This window comes from Podarcis gaigeae (assembly GCF_964106915.1).
Source record: "Podarcis gaigeae genome assembly, chromosome: 2".
In the NCBI taxonomy this organism is placed as follows: domain Eukaryota; kingdom Metazoa; phylum Chordata; class Lepidosauria; order Squamata; family Lacertidae; genus Podarcis; species Podarcis gaigeae.
In genome coordinates this window covers 73,098,183-73,120,460 of record NC_139679.1, presented here as the reverse complement: position 1 = coordinate 73,120,460, position 22,278 = coordinate 73,098,183, and the positions used below count along the sequence as shown (strand labels likewise).

General features: G+C 45.6%; 1 protein-coding gene across 4 annotated transcripts in view; it reads left to right on the top strand.

Annotated features, from left to right (window-relative positions):
* Nucleotides 1-1,321: 1,321 nt before the first annotated feature.
* RASSF1 (Ras association domain family member 1) overlaps nucleotides 1,322-22,278 on the top strand; it is a 28,970-nt gene continuing 8,013 nt past the window's right edge. Inside the window, exons 1-2 of one of the 4 annotated variants that reach the window (XM_083726636.1) lie at nucleotides 1,322-2,397; nucleotides 10,274-10,398. In XM_083726636.1, coding sequence (XP_083582762.1) covers nucleotides 2,067-2,397; nucleotides 10,274-10,398 — 456 coding nt within the window. In that variant the 5' untranslated portion in view covers nucleotides 1,322-2,066. Of the gene's footprint in view, nucleotides 2,398-2,580; nucleotides 2,746-10,273; nucleotides 10,399-10,492; nucleotides 14,986-22,278 lie in introns of those variants that run through there. The other 3 variants (XM_083726638.1, XM_083726639.1, XM_083726637.1) reach the window with 3 other exon arrangements.

Genomic DNA, 22,278 nt, shown 5'->3' with positions numbered 1-22,278 from the left:
TAACAGACTCTGTTCAAAGAACAAATGGTACATGCTCACCAGACTTATCGAATGAGCAATTGCAGGGTATTTATTGCATATGTGTGCATTGTAATCTTGTATCCCTAGACAGATAAATCTTTCCTTTTCCCTCATAAAATTAGATTAAACAGCTTTTTAAAGGTCTAAGATTCTCTGTCCCATGAGCATGGGGGGGCAGTTGCCTACCCCAGATCAAGAAAAACAACAGAAATACTTAACAGATCATTCACATGGGTTCTGTCCCCCCTAACAAAAGTTCTGCCCCCCCAAAATAAAAATTGGCTGCGCCCATGCTCCCTCCTCAGAAAAATAAATGGCAACAGTGCCAGCCTCAGGATTTAATGGGCCCTCAGGCAAGGCAGCCCACACCTAGTAGAGGAGGGATGTTCATATTCGGCATTCTTTCATCCTTTTCTGGGTGTTCCAGGCCTAGAGAAAATGGTGGTTGTCTGAGTGGCAGAGGCCCCTTCCCTATTTGGCACCCTAGCAAACAGCCGCCCTTGTGTTCCACTCCTTGGGGAAGAGCTCCTTTTGCTCTTGCCAGCTGCTGATAACCCGAAGAGATTAACCCCGGTAGCAGAAGCCTCCCTTTGAGGGTAGGTGGGCGCTTTGCTGCCGCTCAGACGGAGCCGCGCCGTCTCCCGCAGTGCGCTCCTCCATCTCCCCAGACTTTGACGTCAGGCGCCGGCCTCTCGAAGCGCTGCGGTTGCCCGCTTCAAAAGCAGCAGCAGCAGCATCGCTATAGAAACACAGCTGCAGAAGTAGAGCGCGAGCCCGGGAACCTCGCTGTGAGCGCAGGCGGAGGACCCAGCGCGGGCGAAGAGGGGAGGCGATTTGCTCGAGGTCCTTAAGGAGACGTGGGGAGCAAGAGCTCCCCTGGAGGGGTCTCCTTTTGTCTGACGCAGCATTTGGGATTATGAGGGACGGCTTTGCTGAAACCCTCAGCGTGGAGACTCTCTGGAGCAGGGGTCAGCAAACTTTTGCAGCAGGGGGCCGGTCCACTGCCCTCAGACCTTGTGGGGAGCCGGACTATATGGGGGGGGGTGAACGAATTCCTATAACCCAGAGTTGCATTTTAAATAAAAGGACACAGTCTACTCATGTAAAAAGTCGCTGATTCCCGGACCGTCAGCGGGCCGGATTTAGATGGCAATTGGGCCGGATCCGGCCCCCGGGCCTTAGTTTGCCTACCCATGCTCTGGAGTCTTAAAACTCCCGCGCCAACTCTCCCCTACTCCCTCACAGCTGTGTCTTTCTCTCCCGCCTTTTGGTTCCCCCCCTGCATATCCCCCCCGCCAACGACACACAGCCTGTCCCACGAAATGATGCTGCGCAGCTGTCGGGGAGTTGGCAACGTGTCCGGCTGCCGCTTCCCTCAAACCTGCTGCGCTTCTTCTGTCTTACTCCGGAGGTGCCTTAATGCGGGAGAAGCGGGGGGCGGAAAGCAAGACGAGCGACTACTTCAAGGCGTGCAGGGCTAGGCGCCGCCTGTTGGTCTCTTCTCCCCCCCCCCTCCTCCTAGTAAGGAGGAAATGCATGAAGGGGAGGGGAGCTGGGACCTTTCCTCTTGCTTGTTCAACAAAAAAAGAAAGAGCAAGCCAGCAACTGGTAGCACTTCAGAGGCAGGACCTAAACTACAGTAACGCAACTCTCCCCAGCTTCCCCTCTTATGGAGCACGATTGTAGAACCAAAGGAGGCTGATGCTGTGGAGCCAAGAAAGCTGCCCGCCCGCTCGTGGGGGCGGGAGGCTCTTACTGAGCTCTAATCTTCCCAACAAAGATCGCCTGTGACTTTTTCTGGCTGCTGCTTTAAAGCTAAGGGGTGAAAAGGGGCGGGGGAGAAGACAGGCGGAGAGGAAGAGAAAACAGACAAGAAGTGAACTTTTGACAGACTGGGAAAGGGGTCGAGAGAGGAGTGCGGGTTGCTCCGAACAGCACAGGGACCCCCGAGGAACGCGGGCGAGATGGGGATGTTTCTGGGCCCCTTGTGAGATGTGTTTGCAGGCCCCCTTTCCCGCTTTGCATCCTCAGCCTATGTAGTGGCCATGAACCGGCCGGTGGACCAGGAGATGATCGAGCTGAAGAACTTGGGGCTGGAGAAGCAGCTCGACCTGACGCGGGGCCCACGAGGCACGTCTGAACGCCCCGTCCGGCTGGAGCGGGCCAACGCCCTGAGGATTTCTCCGGGGAAAGTGCCCGAGATCTTGAGCCGCGTGCGCCAGATCCGACTCCTGGGCGGCCAGAGCGACCCCAAACTGACTGAGGAGCTGGGCGAGGGGCATGTCTTCAAGCCCTGCGCGCAAAGCCAGTCGACCTGGTGTGATCTGTGCGGGGAATTCATCTGGGGCGTGTACAAGAAGCGTCTGCAGTGCATCCGTGAGTACCGGCCTCCAGCCGCACGTGGCGGCTTTTGCCAGGCCGCTTTGCATCCTCGCAGGAGGTTCTGGGAGAAGCAAGAGGGCAAGGTAGCGTTCGGTTCAGGGAGCATCAATTTGAAAAGAAATGGAAGAGAAATAGGAGTAATAAAAGTAAACTAAGTAGTCCAGGATGATGTAGCCCTATCTGGCTTCCGTTACAGGTAGAAATTCAACTGGGATAGCTTCCCCATCACTTCTCTCACTGCTGAAAGAAGCTGCATACTGCTTGTCCTGCAGCTATTAAAAGTCAGAAGAGCTCTTTAATAAGAAAGGCGACAAGCCTATGGCACACAGAGAGAAAGGATAAGTAAAGGACGTGTTTTGTATTGGCCCAAGGGCTGCTTGAGAACAATTTGCTTTGGAAAGTTTTTAAGTTTTGGAGGAATTGGGGTTTGGGGCTAAAGAAACATACATAATTATTCTGGTAGCTTGTTTGGATTTGGGTGAAAGTATGCACAGAGTTGCAGCTTTAAGCAAATGGTGGAGCTTAAAGTAGACTCTGAGGTCACATCCACACCATGCATTTGAAGTATATGGCTTCCCCAAATAAAACTGGGATCTATAGTTTCTTGAGGATGTTGGGAATTGTAGCTCTGTGAAGGGTGAACTACAGTTCCCAATATTCTTTGGGGAAGCCATGTGCTTTAAATATATGGTTTGGATATGATCTTATAGACAGTGTTCTATGCCAGTGAATGTTCTCACATATTGTATTCCCATACCATTTGAGCATGTGAAGTCCTATGCAGATTTACAGTGTGTTAACTGTGCATGCCATCATGAGTGATGGCTCTCTCAATGTCTGTTATACTGCAACAATACTTGCTTAACAGTAACTGAATGCATCAAAATCTAATTCAGTAATGCCAAGCAACATCCTCATTCTTTTCTACCATTTTGATTACCTGGATCATATTTTGATTTAGGAGTAGGTATGTGCAGACCGTAGGAGAAATTGGAGTCCCCTTCCCTTTCTTCATTTGTTACTGATTAACACAGGCCAGAACTACCTCTGTTTAAGAGCAACTCAGAACATCCCAAATGAATGTTTGCTACAGCCTAATCAGCAGCCCACAATCATCATATTGTGGTGGTACCATCTAAGCTCCGGCTATATAAATTCTCACATGTACTCTGAAGAGCAGGAGTAGTTTTTAAGACTCTCAGAATTCTTCTTTAAAAGGGCACAAGATGGATGAAAAAAATTGTAAGGGGGGGTGGGAATGATTAGAGGTCTCAGACACCAGCAGCTTGCATTTTCCCATGCATGAAAAGGGCTTCCACAATTCTTTCACTTGTTTCTGAAACATTGTTCTACATTGACTTGAAGCTGGTTCACGTGTGTGTGTGTGTGTATCACCATCATCTGATTATTTGCACCTAAACACAATAACTCCCACATTGAAAATATTGTTTGTGTTGCTGTGAGATGATCCACTGTGGATGTTTAACTATAAGCATTACCATGGGTGATAACGAACATAGATATGTGAATGAACATGCTGTCACAGTTGTTCCCAGTTGGGGGGCTGAAGAAGACCGAAGGGGTTACGGTCCCAAATTATGACGGTTAAGGATAGCATCCAGCCAGGGAAAGCCATCAGATCTTGTGGCATAATTGAAACTATGAATTTAGAAACTTTTCCAATGGTCTAGGGCCTAGCCCTAGGCAATCAACAAGTAGTACCCTGGGGGATCTCCTTAAAGCTATTGCATATTGTTTATCAGAGGACGTGTAGGGAAACTAGGTTAACTGAATGAGGTTTGCTTGGGCCACAGATGACTCAGTATCTGTTTCTCCTTCCTCTCTGCCACTGAATCATTCCATGTTGAGAAAATGCATGTGGGAGTATGTGTATGTTCATGAAAGCAGGTGTGGCATGGCCATATCCAATATTATACACTTAAATCCCCTATTTTTAAGCCCAGCAGTGAAGTCCTGTTTGGTTTGGTTGGGTTGGATTCTGAGAGAAGGCTACAGGGTGCTTGGGAGACCTTTGGTGTTCTTGTCAATTACATGTGTATTCCATTCCTCTGCTGGCTTATAGTGCCAGAGTTGATTTATTGCTAAGCAGTGACTACTGATGCTCCATGTAAAAGGATGCTCCATGTCAAAAAGAAAACTGGGTCTTTGAAATCAGCTGGGTTCACCAGCTTCCTTTATTCCAATGGATTGGAATTCCTGCCAACCCCATTTTCCAAAAGGATAATTGTGTGATAACAGTGCTGAATTGTGTACCAAAGTTGCATGTGTGATAGCCAAGGAAAGCTCTGCTACACCTTTCACTGGGGCATGCACACAGATATTGTGTTTGTGTGTGTGTGCTTGCAGGATGCTGGACAACAGCTGTTTTATTTCTCTTGTTCTGATAGGCCAGGACCCAGAAGATCCTGATTTGTGGCTGCTTACTTTAATGACAGCCTATGTGAATATGTGGGCGCAGGTGGCGCTGTGAGTTAAAGCCTCAGCGCCTAGGACTTGCCGATCGAAAGGTCGGCGGTTCGAATCCCTGCGGCGGGGTGCGCTCCCGCTGCTTGGTCCCAGCGCCTGCCAACCTAGCAGTTCGAAAGCACCTCTGGGTGCAAGTAGATAAATAGGGACCGCTTACCAGCGGGAAGGTAAACGGCGTTTCCGTGTGCGGCTCTGGCTCGCCAGAGCAGCGATGTCACGCTGGCCACGTGACCCGGAAGTGTCTCCGGACAGCGCTGGCCCCTGGCCTCTTGAATGAGATGGGCGCACAACCCCAGAGTCTGTCAAGACTGGCCCGTACGGGCAGGGGTACCTTTACCTTTACCTTTATGTGAATATGTGAAAACTCAGCCCTTCCTGCCCAAAGTTTGTGCATGTTTGTGGAGCATCAAGGGCTGGGAAGGCTGCCCCTGTTGAATCTCTACCTGATAGGCTCGTTCCAGGGGGGTGGGAAAGATGGCATATCTTCTGTCTTGTTAATCTATTGTACATAGTAAGTCTTCTGAGCAGGAACAGTATCATATGTGCAGTCTTCTTAGGACTTGGACTTGCTTCCAAACTTAGTCTGTACCAAGCACAAAGAATGGCTGAGAGTAATTTGATTGGCCTACCCTCCGTGTTCCCACCCTTTCAGCAACTGTAGCTGAAAGGATGTGGCTGCTCTAAACTCAGTGGGTGTGATTTGCGAAGAGCTCCTTAACTGTGCCTCATAGCAGGCTTTGTATCCCTGAGCCTACCTTTGTCTGTATCTTTGTCTCTGGCTGCCATACACTCTGAGAACTTCATTTGTTTTACCCTGTTTGTTCCAGCCACTTTCTCAAATTGCTACCATGTCCTCTGCCATGTCCTCCCATAATTTACACTAATCCTGCAAGATTGCCTGTTGACTAACAGTTTTGTATAACGTCTAGCACACTGTTAATGCTGAATAATGTTTAGTAGACTTAGCAAGGGAAACTCCTGTAACAAACTTGTCACATCCTACAAAATGTCATATAAATTGGACCTAAACACAGAATTGTTACACTTTGAGCGCTTAATTTTTTCTTGCACCTTTGCTAACCTTGATTGCTTTTGTTAAAAACAACAATTGATTTGAGATGCAGAGGGCTAGAGACAAATTCATAGAAGAATAGTGATGGCATGGAATACTTTGGAGTACTACATCCTAATTGTATAAGGCAGTCCTTCAGTCAAGAGCAGTTCTGATTCTAGAATTCAGGTAGGATTAACAGTTTGGCATTAATTGTTCCCATATAAATTAGAACTCTGGTGTTAGTGTTTCATTTTACGTCTAATCTGTTACTGATGACAATTAAAGATATTTAAAGTATTGAGAGAAATTATTCCAGAGTAATTAATCCAGAATAAAATTGTGCACCTTAATGAATGGGATACAAGTAGGATAATGGAAGTGCATTCTCCTAATGCCTGTAAAGCAGAGCAGATGTCACTAGAGGGTGTCAGAGTGTTTAAAAGTTCTTTTCCCTGGAAAAGAAGAGGCAAAGAGACAAATCAGAAATAAATCTAACAGTTTGCAGTGTGGAATAATGAAATTGCTAACGGATTTATTCTGTTGAGGAGCTTCATTTTTTAAAAAAAAAATATCTGAAAAATCATGGTGGCACCTCTTATACTTGCCTGTAAAAGGACTGCTTTCTGCTGCTCAGTACTTGCGCTGGTGCAAGACAATTGGCAACTGCTAGAACCCTGAGATAGAATTACCGTATTTTTCATCCTATAGGGCGCACCGGCCCATAGGATGCACCTCATTTTTTGGGGGGGGGGAATGAATAAAAAAAAATTATCCCCCCCCCCAGCCGCGGCTGCCGCCCCAAGCCTTGCGCACACCTGCCCTCCGGAGGGCGCCCCGTGCTTCTGGCTGCAGGCTGCTGTCCCAAGCCTCGTGGAGGGCTCCCCGAGCTTCGGGTTGCAGGCTGCTGCCCGCAAGCCTTGTGAGCCCACGGGAACTCCCGCCGGGCTTGCAAGGCTTGCGGATAGCTTCCTGAAGCCTGGAGAGCGAGAGAGGTCGGTGCGCACCAATGCCTCTCGCTCTCCAGGCTTCAGCGAAAGCCTGCATTTGCCCCATAGGACGCACACACATTTCCCCTTCATTTTTGTAGGGGGGAAAGTGCGTCCTATGGGGCGAAAAATATGGTACCATTTCTCTGATTTCGTGTTGTTCAGTATGATTCTTCTTTGTCCTCAGCCCTGCGATGTTTGTGGCTAGTGGCAGGCCGTCTGCTTGATGCTGATACTTTGGGTCAAGGCCCTAAAGTCTAAACTCATTAAATTATATTTGCCTTCTGGCCTAAGAGACTTGAAGACACAGACTGCTTTCACTTTTCATTATTTTCTTCACTATCTTAGAGGCAAAACATAACCACCATTTTATTTCAGTGGGCAGAATGTATGAAACCTAAGAGTTTACTGTTGTGCAGTAAGAATATGTGCTGCTATAAATTGTGGAAAATAAAGATGGGTTTTGCAAAATATGTAGGTGAGAATGATATTCATTCACTAATCTTTATGATTTTTAGGTGGAGCCAGTTATTTTCCTGCTCTTGATCTCTGCCATTTTAGTGATTCATCAAAGAATAAATCTGCCCAGTTACTGCTCCACAGATAAAAGCAGCATTAGATATACTGAGGTAGTTAAACAGGCATATGTATTCAACAGCTGACAGACAGAGTCAGTCTAAAAATGAGTGCATGATGGTTGGTTATAGACTCTGGAGAGAGTAATGGACTCCAGAGTGATTTGCGTAAATACAGTACTAAATTCCACATCTGCCATCATCCCTGGCCCTTAGTCATGCTTGCTAGGGCTCTTGGGAGTTGTAGTTCAGCAACTTCTGGAGGGCCAATAATTCCCCAGCCCTGCCCTATTAGAGCAAATCCAGTTGGAAAAAGAATGGCTTTTTGCAGTTTGGAAAGTGATGGGATTTAAAAGTGTGGGATGGGTTAATTAATGAGAAGATGTATAAACACCCACAAGCAGATCAGGATGAATGGAGGATGAATGCTTGTTGTACAACTGCCCTGCAAACAAATCTGAATGAATGTTCGGTAAAGACCAGATATACTAATCTGACCTTCATGTGAGCTTTGTGTAATAAGAAAATCAGGAAGATTGCTCAATAAACCAGTTGTCTGGACTGTAGAGGTGTTCTGTTTCTTTCTAGAGAAATAATTGCATTTCTCCAGCAACTTGATTGAGTGTTTGAATGCTTGGAAAGTACAGTTCCTCTGTAACAAAAGGTGCTTGCTACAGGAATGTAATCTGGGTGGTGCTCAGCTGTTTAGTAAAAGCTGTGCTGTTTCTGCATGGAAATGAAATCTGATAATTGCAGCAGACAAAAGGCTCCAATCTACACATAGCATAATGATTAATCGAGTCCTGCTTAAATTGCAGATACAGAAAGGTTTTGCATTTACAATGCTGTCTCTTATTACAACATAGAGAAATCAGGGGTTTTTTTAAGTCCCCAGGCAGAGACTGGAAATATTTCTGAGGACATGCATTCTCGCAATAAATATATGAGCATGCTTTGTTTGATTGCCAGAAATTTCTGCCATATTTTTTCCTAGTCTGTTTCCCTAGTGTTGCTGAACATGTATCTTCTCTGAAAAGTGTGTTGGTCTTTCCATGTTATAACTGAAGACATCTTGCAAATGTGTGTGCTGGCGTCTTTTTTACTTCCTTTTTTTTTTAAAGGCAGCATACTTAGAAAGCATATTTTAAACCCCTAATCCTTCTACCATTTTTTACTTGTGTTGCCTGATGAGGCCACAAGAAAAAGGGGGACATGGAGAAGGCCGTTTGTGTGGATGTTCTGTTATCTTTCTGTTTTGCCCAGTACAAGGCCATCCAGATTGTCTGAGGCCTAGGGGAGCAGGGCACTCCCTATGCTGAGGGCGACATTGTGCCTCGACACTATGTGAGTGGCATTAAGCATTCCTCTCACGTGAGCACATACCCTATGCAGCAGATTCAGTCCATCCAAGCAGAAAATAATCAGTGCAGGCTGCCTCTTAAAATGAGGCCTTTATCCTGGCAGGCGGCAGAGTGGCTGCCAGGGAAAGGTGATGCCTTGGGACAGAGGCTCTTTCATGCCTCTTCCTTTGAAGAGAGTGGGGAGGGGAGGGGTAATTTTCTGGTCTGTCTTTCTGCCAAGAGGCTACAATGGCTATGCATTAAAGCAATGCCCTGGAGATAAGAGGCCAGCATTGCATATTAAGAGCAAAAGACAGAGAAGTTTAAAATGAAGATTCTAGATATAGTAAAAACGAAGTGTTGACCATGATTCTGGTGTGATGAGGCAAAGGTTAGATAAGCTTTCCTTTTGTGGGGTGAGGGGAGAAGAAAGGGAAGAAAGAAGCCTGCCTTAAATACAGTGGTACCTTGGTTTTCGAGCGTCTCAGAAGCCAAACATTTCAGTTTTCGAACGCGCCTCAGAAGTCGAACAGCTTCTGCTGCGGTTTTTTTCTCTCCAATTTTCTCCATTGACTTTGCAGACCACTCTTTGCTCTTCGGTTGTTGAATGTTTCGGAAATCAAACGGTCTTCCAGAACGGATTACTTTTGGCATATGAAGTACAGTGGTACTGTACCTCGGGTTAAGAACTTAATTCGTTCTGGAGGTCTGTTCTTAACCTGAAACCATTCTTAACCTGAGGTACCACTTTAGCTAATGGGGCCTCCTGCTGCTGCCACTGCACGATTTCTGTTCTCATCCTGAAGCAAAGTTCTTAACCTGAGGTACTATTTCTGGGTTAGCGGAGTCTGTAACCTGAAACGTCTGTAACCTGAAACGCCTGTAACCTAAGGCCTGTTCGAAACATGAGCAGAACGCAACCCGTGTCTGCACGTGTGCGGGTTGCGATTCACTGCTTCTGTGCATGTGTGTGACGTCATTTTGCGCATCTGTGCATGCGCGAGTGGCGAAACCCGGAAGTAACCCTTTCTGGTACTTCCAGGTCGTTGCAAGACGCAACCTGAAAACGCTCAACCTGAAGCAAACATAATATGAGGTATGACTGTACTAGCCTATCTCACAATGTATTTCAGTGCTTAGAGTAAGCCTTTTCTTGAGAATTAGGAAAAAGGAGGTCCTGAGCAGTTTGAAACCTAATTGACATATTGCTACTGAGATTCGAGTACCATCTCCTCCCACCCCTTCCTGCTTAATCATACCTGCAAAAGTTGTGTGATGTGCAGCAATAGCCTATTTGCTCCCCCCCCCCCCCGAGATCTGACATGTGGTGCGTTTCCTTGTGCAGACTAAACCTGTGGGTTCCTTTTCTTCCTGAGCTTTGTCCCCCCCCCCCTGCCTTATGGATTGTCTTCTTTTTATTTTCCTTAGACTGCAAGTTCATCTGTCATTACCGATGCCGCACCCTTATCCGGCTAGACTGCAGTGGCCCCAGATATGAAGACAGTGAACAGAATGAAGGCAACGAGCAGACAGTAGAAAAAGACACCAATGTGGTAAGAAAATAGTTCTGAGTCATATAGTAGGGTTGTCATATGTCCGGAATTTCCAGGACATGCCTGGGATTTCAAGGGTCCAGGAGGATTTTTTAATTTATTTATTTATTTTAATGGGGTTGTGTTTTTTGTTTTTGGTGTGCTGAGGGCACTGGCTGAGCAGCGGTGCTGTCACAAAAGGAAGGGGCAGCCATGGCGCTGTTACTTTTGGCAGCCATGTGTACGTCTCTCCTCCTTCCCTCAGTGGCCTCCAGGCTGGAGCCCCTGCAGGCCTCGTGGCCCCAGAGCCACTGAAGCGCCTAGCCTGCACCACTTCTCCAGAGGCAGTGGAGGCCAGCCACAGCCTGTGGAAGGCTGGCCTGTACTGCTTTTCCAGAGGTGGCAAAGGCCAACCGCAGCCTGGGGAAGGCCGGCCTGGCTTTCCAGGAGGAGTGCCCAGGTGAAAAGAGAGCAGGAGGCCGAAGACAGTGAAGGTGCAAGAGGGGATGGAAGGAGGGGGCGAGCAGGGGGGCAAAGAAGGGGACAGCGGCGGGGAGGGAGGGAGCGATGGAGATGCGGAGTGGTGGTGGGGGATCCGAATTTTTGGTCTTTGGAATATGGCAACCCTATCATACACGGGGCAGTAAAAATGCAAAGAGCTTCTTTGCACTGAAGAAAATACATCTGGAATAGCTGGAAACACTCCTTTACAAGAACTTGAATGCTCACGCAAATTGTGCCAGCCCATCCATTAGGCATTATGAGCTGACTGTCATAGGCAGCTGATATGGGGTGTCATGAAAGAGCAGCAAACATGTATGTATGTATGTATGTATGTATGTATATGTATATGTATGTTGGAGAGATGGAGAAGTTCAAGAATAACTTGGCTGGCCTTGGTACTATGAACCATGGCTTTGGGGTAGGAGAGACACTATTTGCTGAGTTGGCAAGGCGATTTTTATGTTCATTTGTAGCTTTTGTACCAAATTAACACGCTAGATGTCATTTTGAGGTTGGAATAGCCAGAACTACAAACTACACTTCCTTTCTTTTTATAGTGGGTGAGGAACTTCTTTTGGCTCAAGGGCCACATTCCTTCCTGTGCAACTTCCCAGGGGCTATGCACCGCTGGTGGACAGGGCTTAGCAGCAAGAAGTAGGTGGGGCAAGAAATGTGACTTCTCCATTGTACAGTAGGTTACATTCCAGCCATGCAAAATTCAGGCACAGGTACACCCCTCTCCATTCAGACAAGCAAGGTGCATTATTATACTGCAAGGACACATTCCAGCCTAGCAAAAGCACTCAAGGAGGATGCAGAGCAGTGCCAGTGAAGGGCGTGGCCTGTGGCGGGTATGTAGCCAAGTGAGATTTCCAAGGGTCCTGTATTTGGCCCCTGGGCCTGAAGTTCCCCACCTGTGTTCTATAATACCTTTTGTTCTTGGGACTCATAGATTTGCCAGACTAGTGCGATATTTGTCTGGTGCTCCCCAAAATGTATATAGGAATACATCTGAAGGATAGTGTTTGCAGACAAGCTTAGTAAAATCAGGGGTACTTTTTGATAGGTAACTAAACAGGTTGCAGATTACCCTTCAGATTGCAGCTGCCTGTAATGAGGCAGGAAGAGACAGACACAGAGAGTGGATTTTTGATGCAGTATACAAGTGTGAAAATCCTAAAATGTTCAGGAGCTCCCTACACTAATCACTTCTGTTCCTTCACATGGCTAGGTTTTCTCTTATCTTCACTCATATTTAGCATAGCACTAGGTATATTATAAATTATAGAGGGTTTATCCCTGGCTGTCTTATCTGCTTAAGAGAATTTTGCTGCTGCCATATGTGGGAAGCCTCTGGTACCTCTCGATAAATGCAGCAATCAGCTTGCATTTTCAAAACAAGACAAGAATTTAGCAGAAGAAGGGAGGGGTCCACAGATTTCATCATGGTTCTGACAGATCCAATTCCATCCTGTTATTGGCAGAGCTGCTTGCTGCAGCTGGGGCTAGACGCTGCTATCATGTCCCAGGGGCAGGGAGGGCTGAAAGGGCAGGTACTTAGAGATGCAAGGCCATCAGCCCAGCTGGCATTGCTCATTGCCAATTAACATTTTGCCACGTGCTGGACTAAACACTTCTGCCATGGAACTACATTGCTTAGCAACAGCTTTTGCAAGCTATTCCCAGGACAGACAGAAACAGACAGACATGCACGTACAAGGGAATTGGGTGGGGGAGGAATCCCTGATTTTTGGCTCAAAGTGGCATCTCTTCAATGTTCTTCCATCTCGTTGACCTCTTAATACAATCATAGAGTTGGAAAGGACCTTGAGATTCATCTAGTCCAACTCCTTGCAATGTATGAATCTCAACTAAAGCATCCATGACAGATGGCAATCCAGCCTCTGCTTAATAACCTCCAATGAAGAAGAATCCACCATCTTCCAAGGGAGTCCGTTCCACTATTGAACAGCTCTTACCATCAGAAAGTTCTCCCTGATGTTTAGTCAGAATCTTCTTTCTTGTAATTTGGCAAAGGTGTCTTAACATATATTGTTAAGAGATTTCCCTCCCTCACTTATCTGTTAGGGCCAGAAATGCCTGGAGGTGTGCTATTCATGCTATCTGTTTGGTCTAGAGCAGCAAAGGGGTGGCGAGAGATTACCAGACTTACAGAACTAAATACTTTAAGCAACAAAGATTAAAGGATCAAAAATAAAGTTAAACAGGACTAGATTAACTCATGTACAAATTATGTTATGAGGCAGTGCTCCATCAACCTGAGAGCTCTTCCGTAGTGAAAATGATCTGAGAAAGTTCCTAGGTGGAGGCCATAGGCTTGTACTTTGTTTTTTAGAATTCTGCTAAACTCAATATATAAGAGATATGTTCTCTACATGTGACTGTAGTGATGTTTGCACACATGGCTCTGGGAAATTTAGAATATTTCTAATCTGGCTAGTATAAGGAACATGTGATTGAATTTCTGCCTTTCTCTGTGTCTTGAGGTGGAGAATCTGTGGCCCTCCAGATATTGTTGTACCCGTCATAAATCCTTGAAGGAATACCTTTCTTTAGATAATCCATTGTGCAGTTTACAATCAGGAAGAGGTTATTCTCGTATGCTATGAAGGTAGCATGGAAGTCCAATGTCAGAGAGGACTTTCTCTGTAAAGCACCCTGTCTCTGGGACTCTCTGCTGGGGGAGATCACAGTCCTCTTCCATGGCCATGTTCTGGTGGAATTTGAAGACCTTTTATTTGCCCATGCCTTTGAAAGAAAATAGTCACTGTAGTCTTTGTAACTGTCATTTTAGTTCTAGTCCTGTCTAGAACCAATAGGAACACTTCACTCCAAAGTCTTTGTGACAGTCATCTCTTACTGTTGCAAATTTCTGTGCCCTGATAGCTGCCCACAAGGCAGAAATCCAATAAATTTTATTCTTCTAGAGATTTGTATGAGGCTTACATGCAGAATTTCTGGCAGCTGCACATCCCTATCCCTGCGCCCCCCCCAAAAAAAGTGGAGCAACCCTACCAAACGGGAAACTGCGTTTTTGCCTTTTAAACGAACAACCCAATTCTTAAACGTTTCTGTGAGACCTACGTCCGAGTAGGTTTACAAATACAGCCGACCAAACCTGCCTATCCTAGACAATATATACAGTATACTTGGAAGGAATTGCCGGGAATGTATACCGCAACCCTTGAAACTTTTCTTTTTTTGGCTTTTTTTTTGGGGGGGGGCGGCTGCATAAGGTTAAGTTGAGGGCGGCTCTAGGGTGTTGCTATTCCGGGAGGACTTGAAAGGCGCGGGGAGAGGAAAGCCAGTAAGCGTCACTCCACTTCCCGCGTGGCTGGCTTGGGGATGAAATCACTGCGCGGGCCGCTCCCGCAGAAGAGGGAAAGGGCGGGGCCGAGCTTTTCGCCCGCGACGGGAAGGGGGGCCTTCTCCCACGTCAGCCTCCCCTGCCTCCGTCCAATGAGGCGCGCGCGTGCGGGGGCTGTATACGTTTCAATCCCAACGGCTGCCAGGAGAGGGAGGGAGAGGAGGCGTCTTCGCCTCCAAAGGGAGCTCGGGAGTCTGTTGCCACTCGAGCAGCCCTCGCCCGGCAGAAGGCGGGGAACTTCCATGAGGCGGCTCTCGGCCGGCGTGGCTTCAGTGCTTGAAAGAGGGGTTCGCAGGCGACCAACGGACGCGGGCTGCTCCTTCTAGGCGCTGTTTAGGTGTTTATTATCGTTCCCTCCTCCCGTCAGGAGGCAGTTTGTACGGAGAGAAGCCGCGCAGCTCCTCCCCAGCTCTGCCGGGTTTCTGGGCACGCAGACGGCTTGGGTTTGTTTGGTCCGCTGGTGTGTGGTGGCGGCGGCGGGGCGGGGATCTTCGGGTCTTCTCGTGAAGAAGCAAAGGGAGCGAGAGGAAGTGGAGGAGAAGCCTAAGCTGGGCATGGGCGAGGGTGACGCGGCGGCCACCACCCCGTCCTTCGAGATGACCTGGAGCAGCACCACCAGCAGCGGCTACTGCAGCCAAGAGGACTCGGACTCCGAGCTAGAGCAGTACTTCACAGCCCGAACCTCCTTCATCCGAAAGCCCCACAAGGAGAAGAAGGTGAGGCAAGCCCCCCCCCCGTCAGTCTCCAGGCGGCTCTAATGCAAAATGCGCGGCGCTTACATCTCGCTGTGTGGATGGGGTGGAATCCCACGCGGTGTTAGAATCTCCTTCCCAAGCTCCCAGATCCATAGGGGTTGGCGCGGGGAGAGGAAGGAAGGAAGGAAGGAAGGCATAGTATTTACGACCAGCCCACTTCTGTCTCTGTCTCGCATCCCCCCCCCCCAAAAAAAACACACATTAGGTTTTCCATAAACCGAAAGCGAGTGGAAGGTACCTTCGGTCAAACGCGAAACCAGCTGCGGTTAATGACAGTGAGAATGAATTTCTGTTTGGAACTTCCCTGGAGAGCAGGCTGGAGGGTTGGGAGGAACCGAGCAGGAGAAATCCCTTCATTTTTCTGTCTCCCTGAAGTTAGCTCGAAAACGGAACCAGTTATGTCTGTTCACTGTTTAGGAGCCAAAGACATAGTCGAGAGTACAGGACAGTTGGGGAGACGATTTAGGTTGCATGCAGTAGCATTTGGGTAGGTAGCTGGTTTATGGGTCCAGGGATTGCGGTGAACAGCAGGGAGCACAATTGTGTTATTTGTAGGGTGGGGCTCCAAACCTGAGCACAAACTTACTTTTGAGCAAGGAAAGGAGAAAGTGTTGATGTAGGCAGAGCTTCACTGAGAGGACACTGGCTCTCTTAAGTACAGTATGGGATGAGAGCAACATGAATACACAGAGGTGTCGGTTGGCACTGCCTTTGGTACTATGCAGTTTGTCCTGCCTGGACGAGTGTATTGTTTCTCTCTTTTTCTGACTACTTGTATTTTCCACCATATTAGCATGTGTGTGACAATAAATTGAAAAGGGGTGAGTTTGGGTTTTTTGCCATTCCATGCTAGCAAAATTGTTCTTCTCTTTCATGTGGTTGCTCCAGATATCATGGGAAAAGAGTCCTTTTGGGAGGAGGACTAATAGTAATGACAGGTGTGGGATTATGTCTTAAAAGGGGTCTACATCCGGCATCATGGCAGTTTAACAAGCTTTGTTTGAGAATAATGCATGAATGGTCACTTGGGGACAAGATGAGATTACCACATGGTGCTACAATGCGATGACAAGACAGCGGAAATAACTGTCATCCATTTTAATTTTACATGGGCCAAGCCCTAGTGTATGTATCAGTGCAAAGACCAACATAGCCAATTGGTTATAAACTTTTCACTCATGTGGGTTAAAGTATGATGAGTTTTGCTTGTGATGACAATATCCTTTATGTGCTGCCACCAAATGAGAGTAACAAAAATGATTCCTCTAGCTTTGGTCTAGTTATCAGGGAACTGCTTTTAGAGCTGCTTTCTTATTCTCTTGAGTGTTTGGATCAAAATATGTGGTGTCTCACACATTTTAGACTGAGCATCCCAGCTTAAGCAAGGAATCATTCAAAAAAAACCTTGACCTTGGTACTGTCAGTGCATGCTGGGGAACTGAAATGTAGCTTATTTATCAAATCCATGCCAATAAGTTGTTTGGGACAACATCTGAAATGGGAACCTGCTTGTTTCATCTGGCAAAGAGCATTGTCCAGAGATCTAAATAAGAGAGATCCCAGAACCAGAAAAAACCAGTTCTTAATTCCTTAAAGCTAATTCTAGTAGCCTGATATCTTGCTTTTTATAAAAAGATACAAGCAATTTTGTGATGTTGAAATGCACTTAGCCTTTAGACAAGTCTCTGATAGGATGAAGTATTTACATATGACGGCCTTACAAAGAAGTGAGTGCTCTTGTTAAATTTCCCTTAAAGACATTAGCACTATGAAGATGCAGACTGGCACTATATTAAGAGTGGCTCTCTTTGATTAGTATGGAGGAGGGGTGTTGCAGAAAAAGCAGTTCCTTCAAAGCATTTTGTCTTTCTAACCTTGCCTTCATGCTACCAGATGCTCCTTCCCAGTTGCCAGTATGCCAGGAAAAAAGACAGCCTAGTTATTATTGTGTAACCAGGAGCAGCTGAGCCTACCTAAGGATTCAAAGCAAGTGTGGGGGTGGACACCTAGGTGCTAGTTGCATCCAAAGGGTCTGGGCTAGTTGTCTGCAGGGTGACAACTACTGAGCCTTGCATAGGGGGTTGTAGAGCCCAAATATAAAGTGTTCTTTTGTAGATGAGGTGCTGTTTTCATTCTGTCTTAGGTTTGAGTGGAATTTTCTTAATTTACTTGGACGGTGAGAAAGGAGCCAATGAGATCAACAGTTAAATAAGCTCTTCTTCTTGAGGTTTTCATGAGCATGACCAACAGATGATGAAGACAAAGTAGAAGCAGTAGGCATCTTGGGGTGCATTGTTGATTAGGAAATGTTAGTCACCTCTGATTAAGTATGATAAAGCAGGGTTGAAATACAGTTAGTCTGCATCATGAGAATAGAATGGTAGGAGGGAGGAATGGAAAGGCATGTGGGAGTTGGCAGATGATCCAAGATACTGATCTAACAACCCCTCAGACCTGTGATGTGAAATTAGCAACTACAAACCCATTAATCTTATGTGTTAAGCATCATGTGGTTTGCAAGGTCTAACCGGAACTGAAGGCCCTTTACCCTTCCATAGCCTTGGTGTGAGGTTTGGTACAGAATTGTAAAGTTCCACCGGGGAGTTTCTAACTCAGGTCCAGGGCGAATATATGTATCTTTCTGACCTCCACAGGATAGACAAGATGAGTTTAGAAACCCTGCAGTGATCCCCAAAAGTGCAGCTTGACGGGATGAATGCACAACTGGAAATGTTCTTTAGCCAAGGGTTGTGACTAATACAGAGTTACCGTATTTTTTGCACCATAACACTCACTTTTTTCCTCCTAAAAAGTAAGGGGAAATGTCTGTGCGTGTTATGGAGGGAATGCCTACGGATGGCATGCCTACAGATTTTCCTTTAAAAACTATGTGCGTGTTATGGTCGGGTGCGTGTTATAGAGCGAAAAATACGGTAACTTTTGCTGAGATCCAATAACTTTAAAGGTCTCAATATGTAAACAATTTTCTCTCTCTCTCCGCTGCCCCCCCCCCGATCCAGTGAAAGAGTAAACTGATTTTTTTTCTTGTTCCCAACTGGTCTGCTGATGTCTTCATGTTCTCCTGGGACACCAGGGAATGCCCTTGTTCATTTACATATGCGGGGAAGGGAGGAGAGACTACCAGGGAGTTGGACAGATAAAAAGTGGCATGTTGACTGTAGCTTATGCTAGTCTTCTAAATAGACATTTGGTATGACCCAACAGGCATCATCTTATGCTGCTTATTTCAGCAAGAATTAAGCCCTTGATTCTTTGCTGGTATCAACAGGGGCAGAACCCTGGAATTGGCATGGGTTTTATGTTGCTGGCACTTTTTATGGAAATCTGTTGAACCATGAGGACACTAGAGAATTGTTGAGAATAGCAGTCATCCTTTAGTTCTAAACCTTAAATCCCTTTACCAATGCAAGTCTCCCCGCCCCTTCCCCCCTCTCTTTTACTTGAGGTTTTGTCTCTTCCTCTCTCTGGCTACCTTCCTTTCCTGTTCACATGTGGACTGAGTCACTGAGTGTACAGGCCATCTTCGCTGTTGGTTTTTCTTTACATAAAAGCCACATATACCACAAAACTGCTCTAAGAAAAGCACAGCAAAAAACAAAACAACCCTGGCCACAGCAGTGCAGCTAAGAGTCCATATTGGACTGGAATCCAGCAGCTATCCTGAGCTAACGTTTCTAGTGTTAGTGTGTAGGGACTCAGAGGGTTCAGTCTTTGCAGGGCATTTCGTCTTCATGCTGTGCCCCCTGTTTCAGCAAAGAATGGCACAACCTAGCAGTCCTGCATCACCCATGCTGGGGGTTTACGTTCTTTTAAGTGACTTCTGAGGCTGTGGTTTTCTCTTTACTCATATGAGAGCACTCCTGAGGTCAGAACTGATAATGATGATAGCAAAGCTTGCCTTTCTTCATTCTTCATAAAGTAAGCTGTTCAGCTGCTTTAACATATGGCACAATCAAGTCCATGACTGTCCGTCTAAATCATGTGTTTTGGAAAGGGTCTAATCTTAAACGGAAGTATGCAGGTGGTAGCAAATCTTATCTAATGAGTCATAATACCAAGTAGAGTGCAGCAGGAGAATTCTCAATACTTATATATCTCTTATATTCATAAAAGTTAATAATTAGATCCAGAAAAATTCTAGACAATTGACTTCTGAGGCTTCTAGGATAAAAAAATTGCATTGTCAGTAGGCTCACAAGTACTGTTGATGGCTACAGACTTGAAATTAATTTTATATTATGACTTTAATTTCAGCATTGCTCACCACTTGGTTGTCAGAGAGACTTATTGCATCAAGAACATATGTTTTTGAAAATACAGTTGCAGTTAGGCTGTACAAAGGGCCCAATTTCCTTGTGATAGGATCATCCTATTATATCTTTGGTGCTTTTAAATTTTATAATCCTTACTTAATTTATTCTCACAAGGTCGTGTGGGACAGCTTCTCTGGGGATAACATTCCAAAGATAATGGTGCAATAGCTGAGAATACCTTCTCTTTGGTTATCATCTCCCTTATAATATCCTGTGGCAAATACTTCAGTGCATGGGCACATTTTAATATAAAGTGGAACTTAAGGTGCCCACAGGTCACAAACCATAGTGCTTTAAAAGTAAGCAGAACTTGCATTTTGAATTGTGCTTGGAAATGAAACTGCCTTTAGTGTAGCTGTTTCAAGCTGGGTTCCTCTGAGTCAGTCCCAGTTAGTAGTCTGGCAGCTGCATTTTAGACTAACTAAAGTGTCAAATAGTCAAAATGGAAGGAATCTGATTTTGAAGTTACCAGCGCAGGACATGGTCTGTTCTTGGTATCTGTGCCTGAGCACTCTAGGTCTGAGGTAACACTGCCCATTAGACAGTGTTGGCTCATGTTTATATATAATATAATGATTGTTAAGCAACTCTGAGGTAGTTAATTCTGGATTGCTTCAGTTACAGTATTCCAGCTGTGATTTATGGCATTTGCACATCATTAGTACCTTCATTTTAAAAAATGTATACTCTAAATTGTATTCTAGGATTGAGTCCTAGAGATGGCTTTGTCTTGTAAACAGGATGCCTGTGTCCCAAACTTGACTTGCCTACCTTGTGTGTGTTGGGGGAGCAGGAGCTGCCCTTCCCATCCTATCTAGAGCCATCTTCCCCTTTGTTTGTTCCACCCTTGCAGATTTCCTCTTGCTCTTTTCCACAGGATACAGCAACTTCCCATTTTGTTCCTTGAGTCAAAGCTTTATTCATAGGAAATGCTCCCCACCCCAATACACCCAGCTTCCCACAATCCAGGCTTTGCTGGATTTGTCAGTTTGCGTGTAAGCTCCTGTAGAGTAGTGCATGACAGGTTTAAACATTTTTTTTTCTGTAGAACTCACTGCTACTGTAACCTTGTGCCTAGTTAACTGATGAGCAGCAAGAAGAGGGTGGCATTGTTTGCTTCCTAGGAAACATCTCCTTGTTGGAGAGGAAGCTAGATCAAATAATTTGCTGGCTATTTCCCATTTCCTGGTAAATATAAAATAAAATAATTAAAATCCCAATATTGTTCCTTGGGACTTAGTGTGAATGTAAGTGTTTGTCCTGCTGCTGTGGGATGTAACAGTTGGTATAAGACAGCGGAAGAGTTGATTGGGAGAATGCAAGAACATGTATAGGGCTTAGGATAATTAGTAGTTCTATTTAATCTGTTCTATCCTTTTGATGCTGCCTTATGTCAACCTAGCAGTTCGAAAGCACACTAAAAGTACAAGTAGATAAATAAGTACTGCTCCGGTGGGAAGGTAAACGGCGTTTCTGTGCGCTGCTCTGGTTTTGGTGTTCCGTTGTGCCAGAAGCAGCTTAGTCATTCTGTCCACATGACCCGGAAAAACTGTCTGCGGACAAACACCGGCTCCCTTGGCCTGTAAAGCAAGATGAGCGCCCCAACCCCAGAGTCATCTGCAACTTGGCTTAACTGTCAGGGGTCCTTTACCTTTACCTTTTTTATGTCAGAAAAACAGCTAATATGAAAGTTTTCTAGAGTCTCTTAAGCAGAATCACAATAACAGAGGGAATAGCATGTTGCCCTTAAGCTGAATGTGCTGCAAATCTTGCTTTATATCTAGTATGGCAAATCCTGTTGTTGAAGGGATATGATAAGCAATTTAGCTTTGAAGGATTCATCTATAGCAGAGCTTTTCAAACCTTTCATGTTGGTAACACACTTTTTAGACATGCATAATTTCGTGACACAGTAATTCAGTTTTACTAGGAAGGTAAAGATAAAGGGTACCAGCCCTGGGAGGAGCATGGGGAGCATTTGCGTGACACACCTACACACTGTGACACATAGTTTGGAAAGCTCTGATCTTGGAAAAGTAACTCTTGACCTTGGTTCTCCAGCCATAAAAGTGGGTTGTGGGGATGGGTTGGAAGCTTTCAAAATGCTTGTAAAATATGAATACTACATAAATGAGTGTGCTGACTAGGCAGATGATTTCAACCATGTAAGTAGAGTATCTCCCCACGACTCTCTTGAAGAAGTAAGTCATACAGATTGTGTTGTAGGCAAACTTGTAGCATGGCACTGATTCTGTTCTTGATTCTGCTTGGGAAAGGAGGCGCCCCATCTCTCTTATTGTTACAATTATTTATATTACACTTTTCAGGATACAAATCCTTTCAAAATTATTTACAAGTACCATCAATGCATATTAACACACAGTAATCAAAATTTAAAAATACCAAGCCATAAGGATCCTTCCCACAGGGCACCTAGTAGTGGATGACTCCAGCTGAAGCAGGGGCAGACTTCATTTCACCTTTCTTACCCACTTTCCTGGTATCATTTCCAAAGGCAGTTTGCCTTGGCAGGCAAAGAAGGGCAGTTGAAACAGAGAAGACTGCAAGCACCTCCTCTACTACTCTGTAATATACTACCTATAATAGCTATAGAAGCCATATAAGAAGCATGGATAGAAACAAAGCAAAATTAAATTGACAGAAAAAAATTATAGTGCCGATGATTCTAGCATGTGGAATATCTGCCCTGTACTTTGAACTCATCTAGATTTAGAGGGTACATTGTTGTTTTTGCAAGCCATGCATTGTGTAAACCAAGTGGCAATACATTATTCTGTAATTCACAGTGCTCACTAGTTTTATATGGCACAGAAATGGACTTTGTTTCACCACACCTGTGAATATGGCTTAGTGGTATGTGACATTGCTTTAGGAGTAAGAAAATTAATGGAAAGAGCCA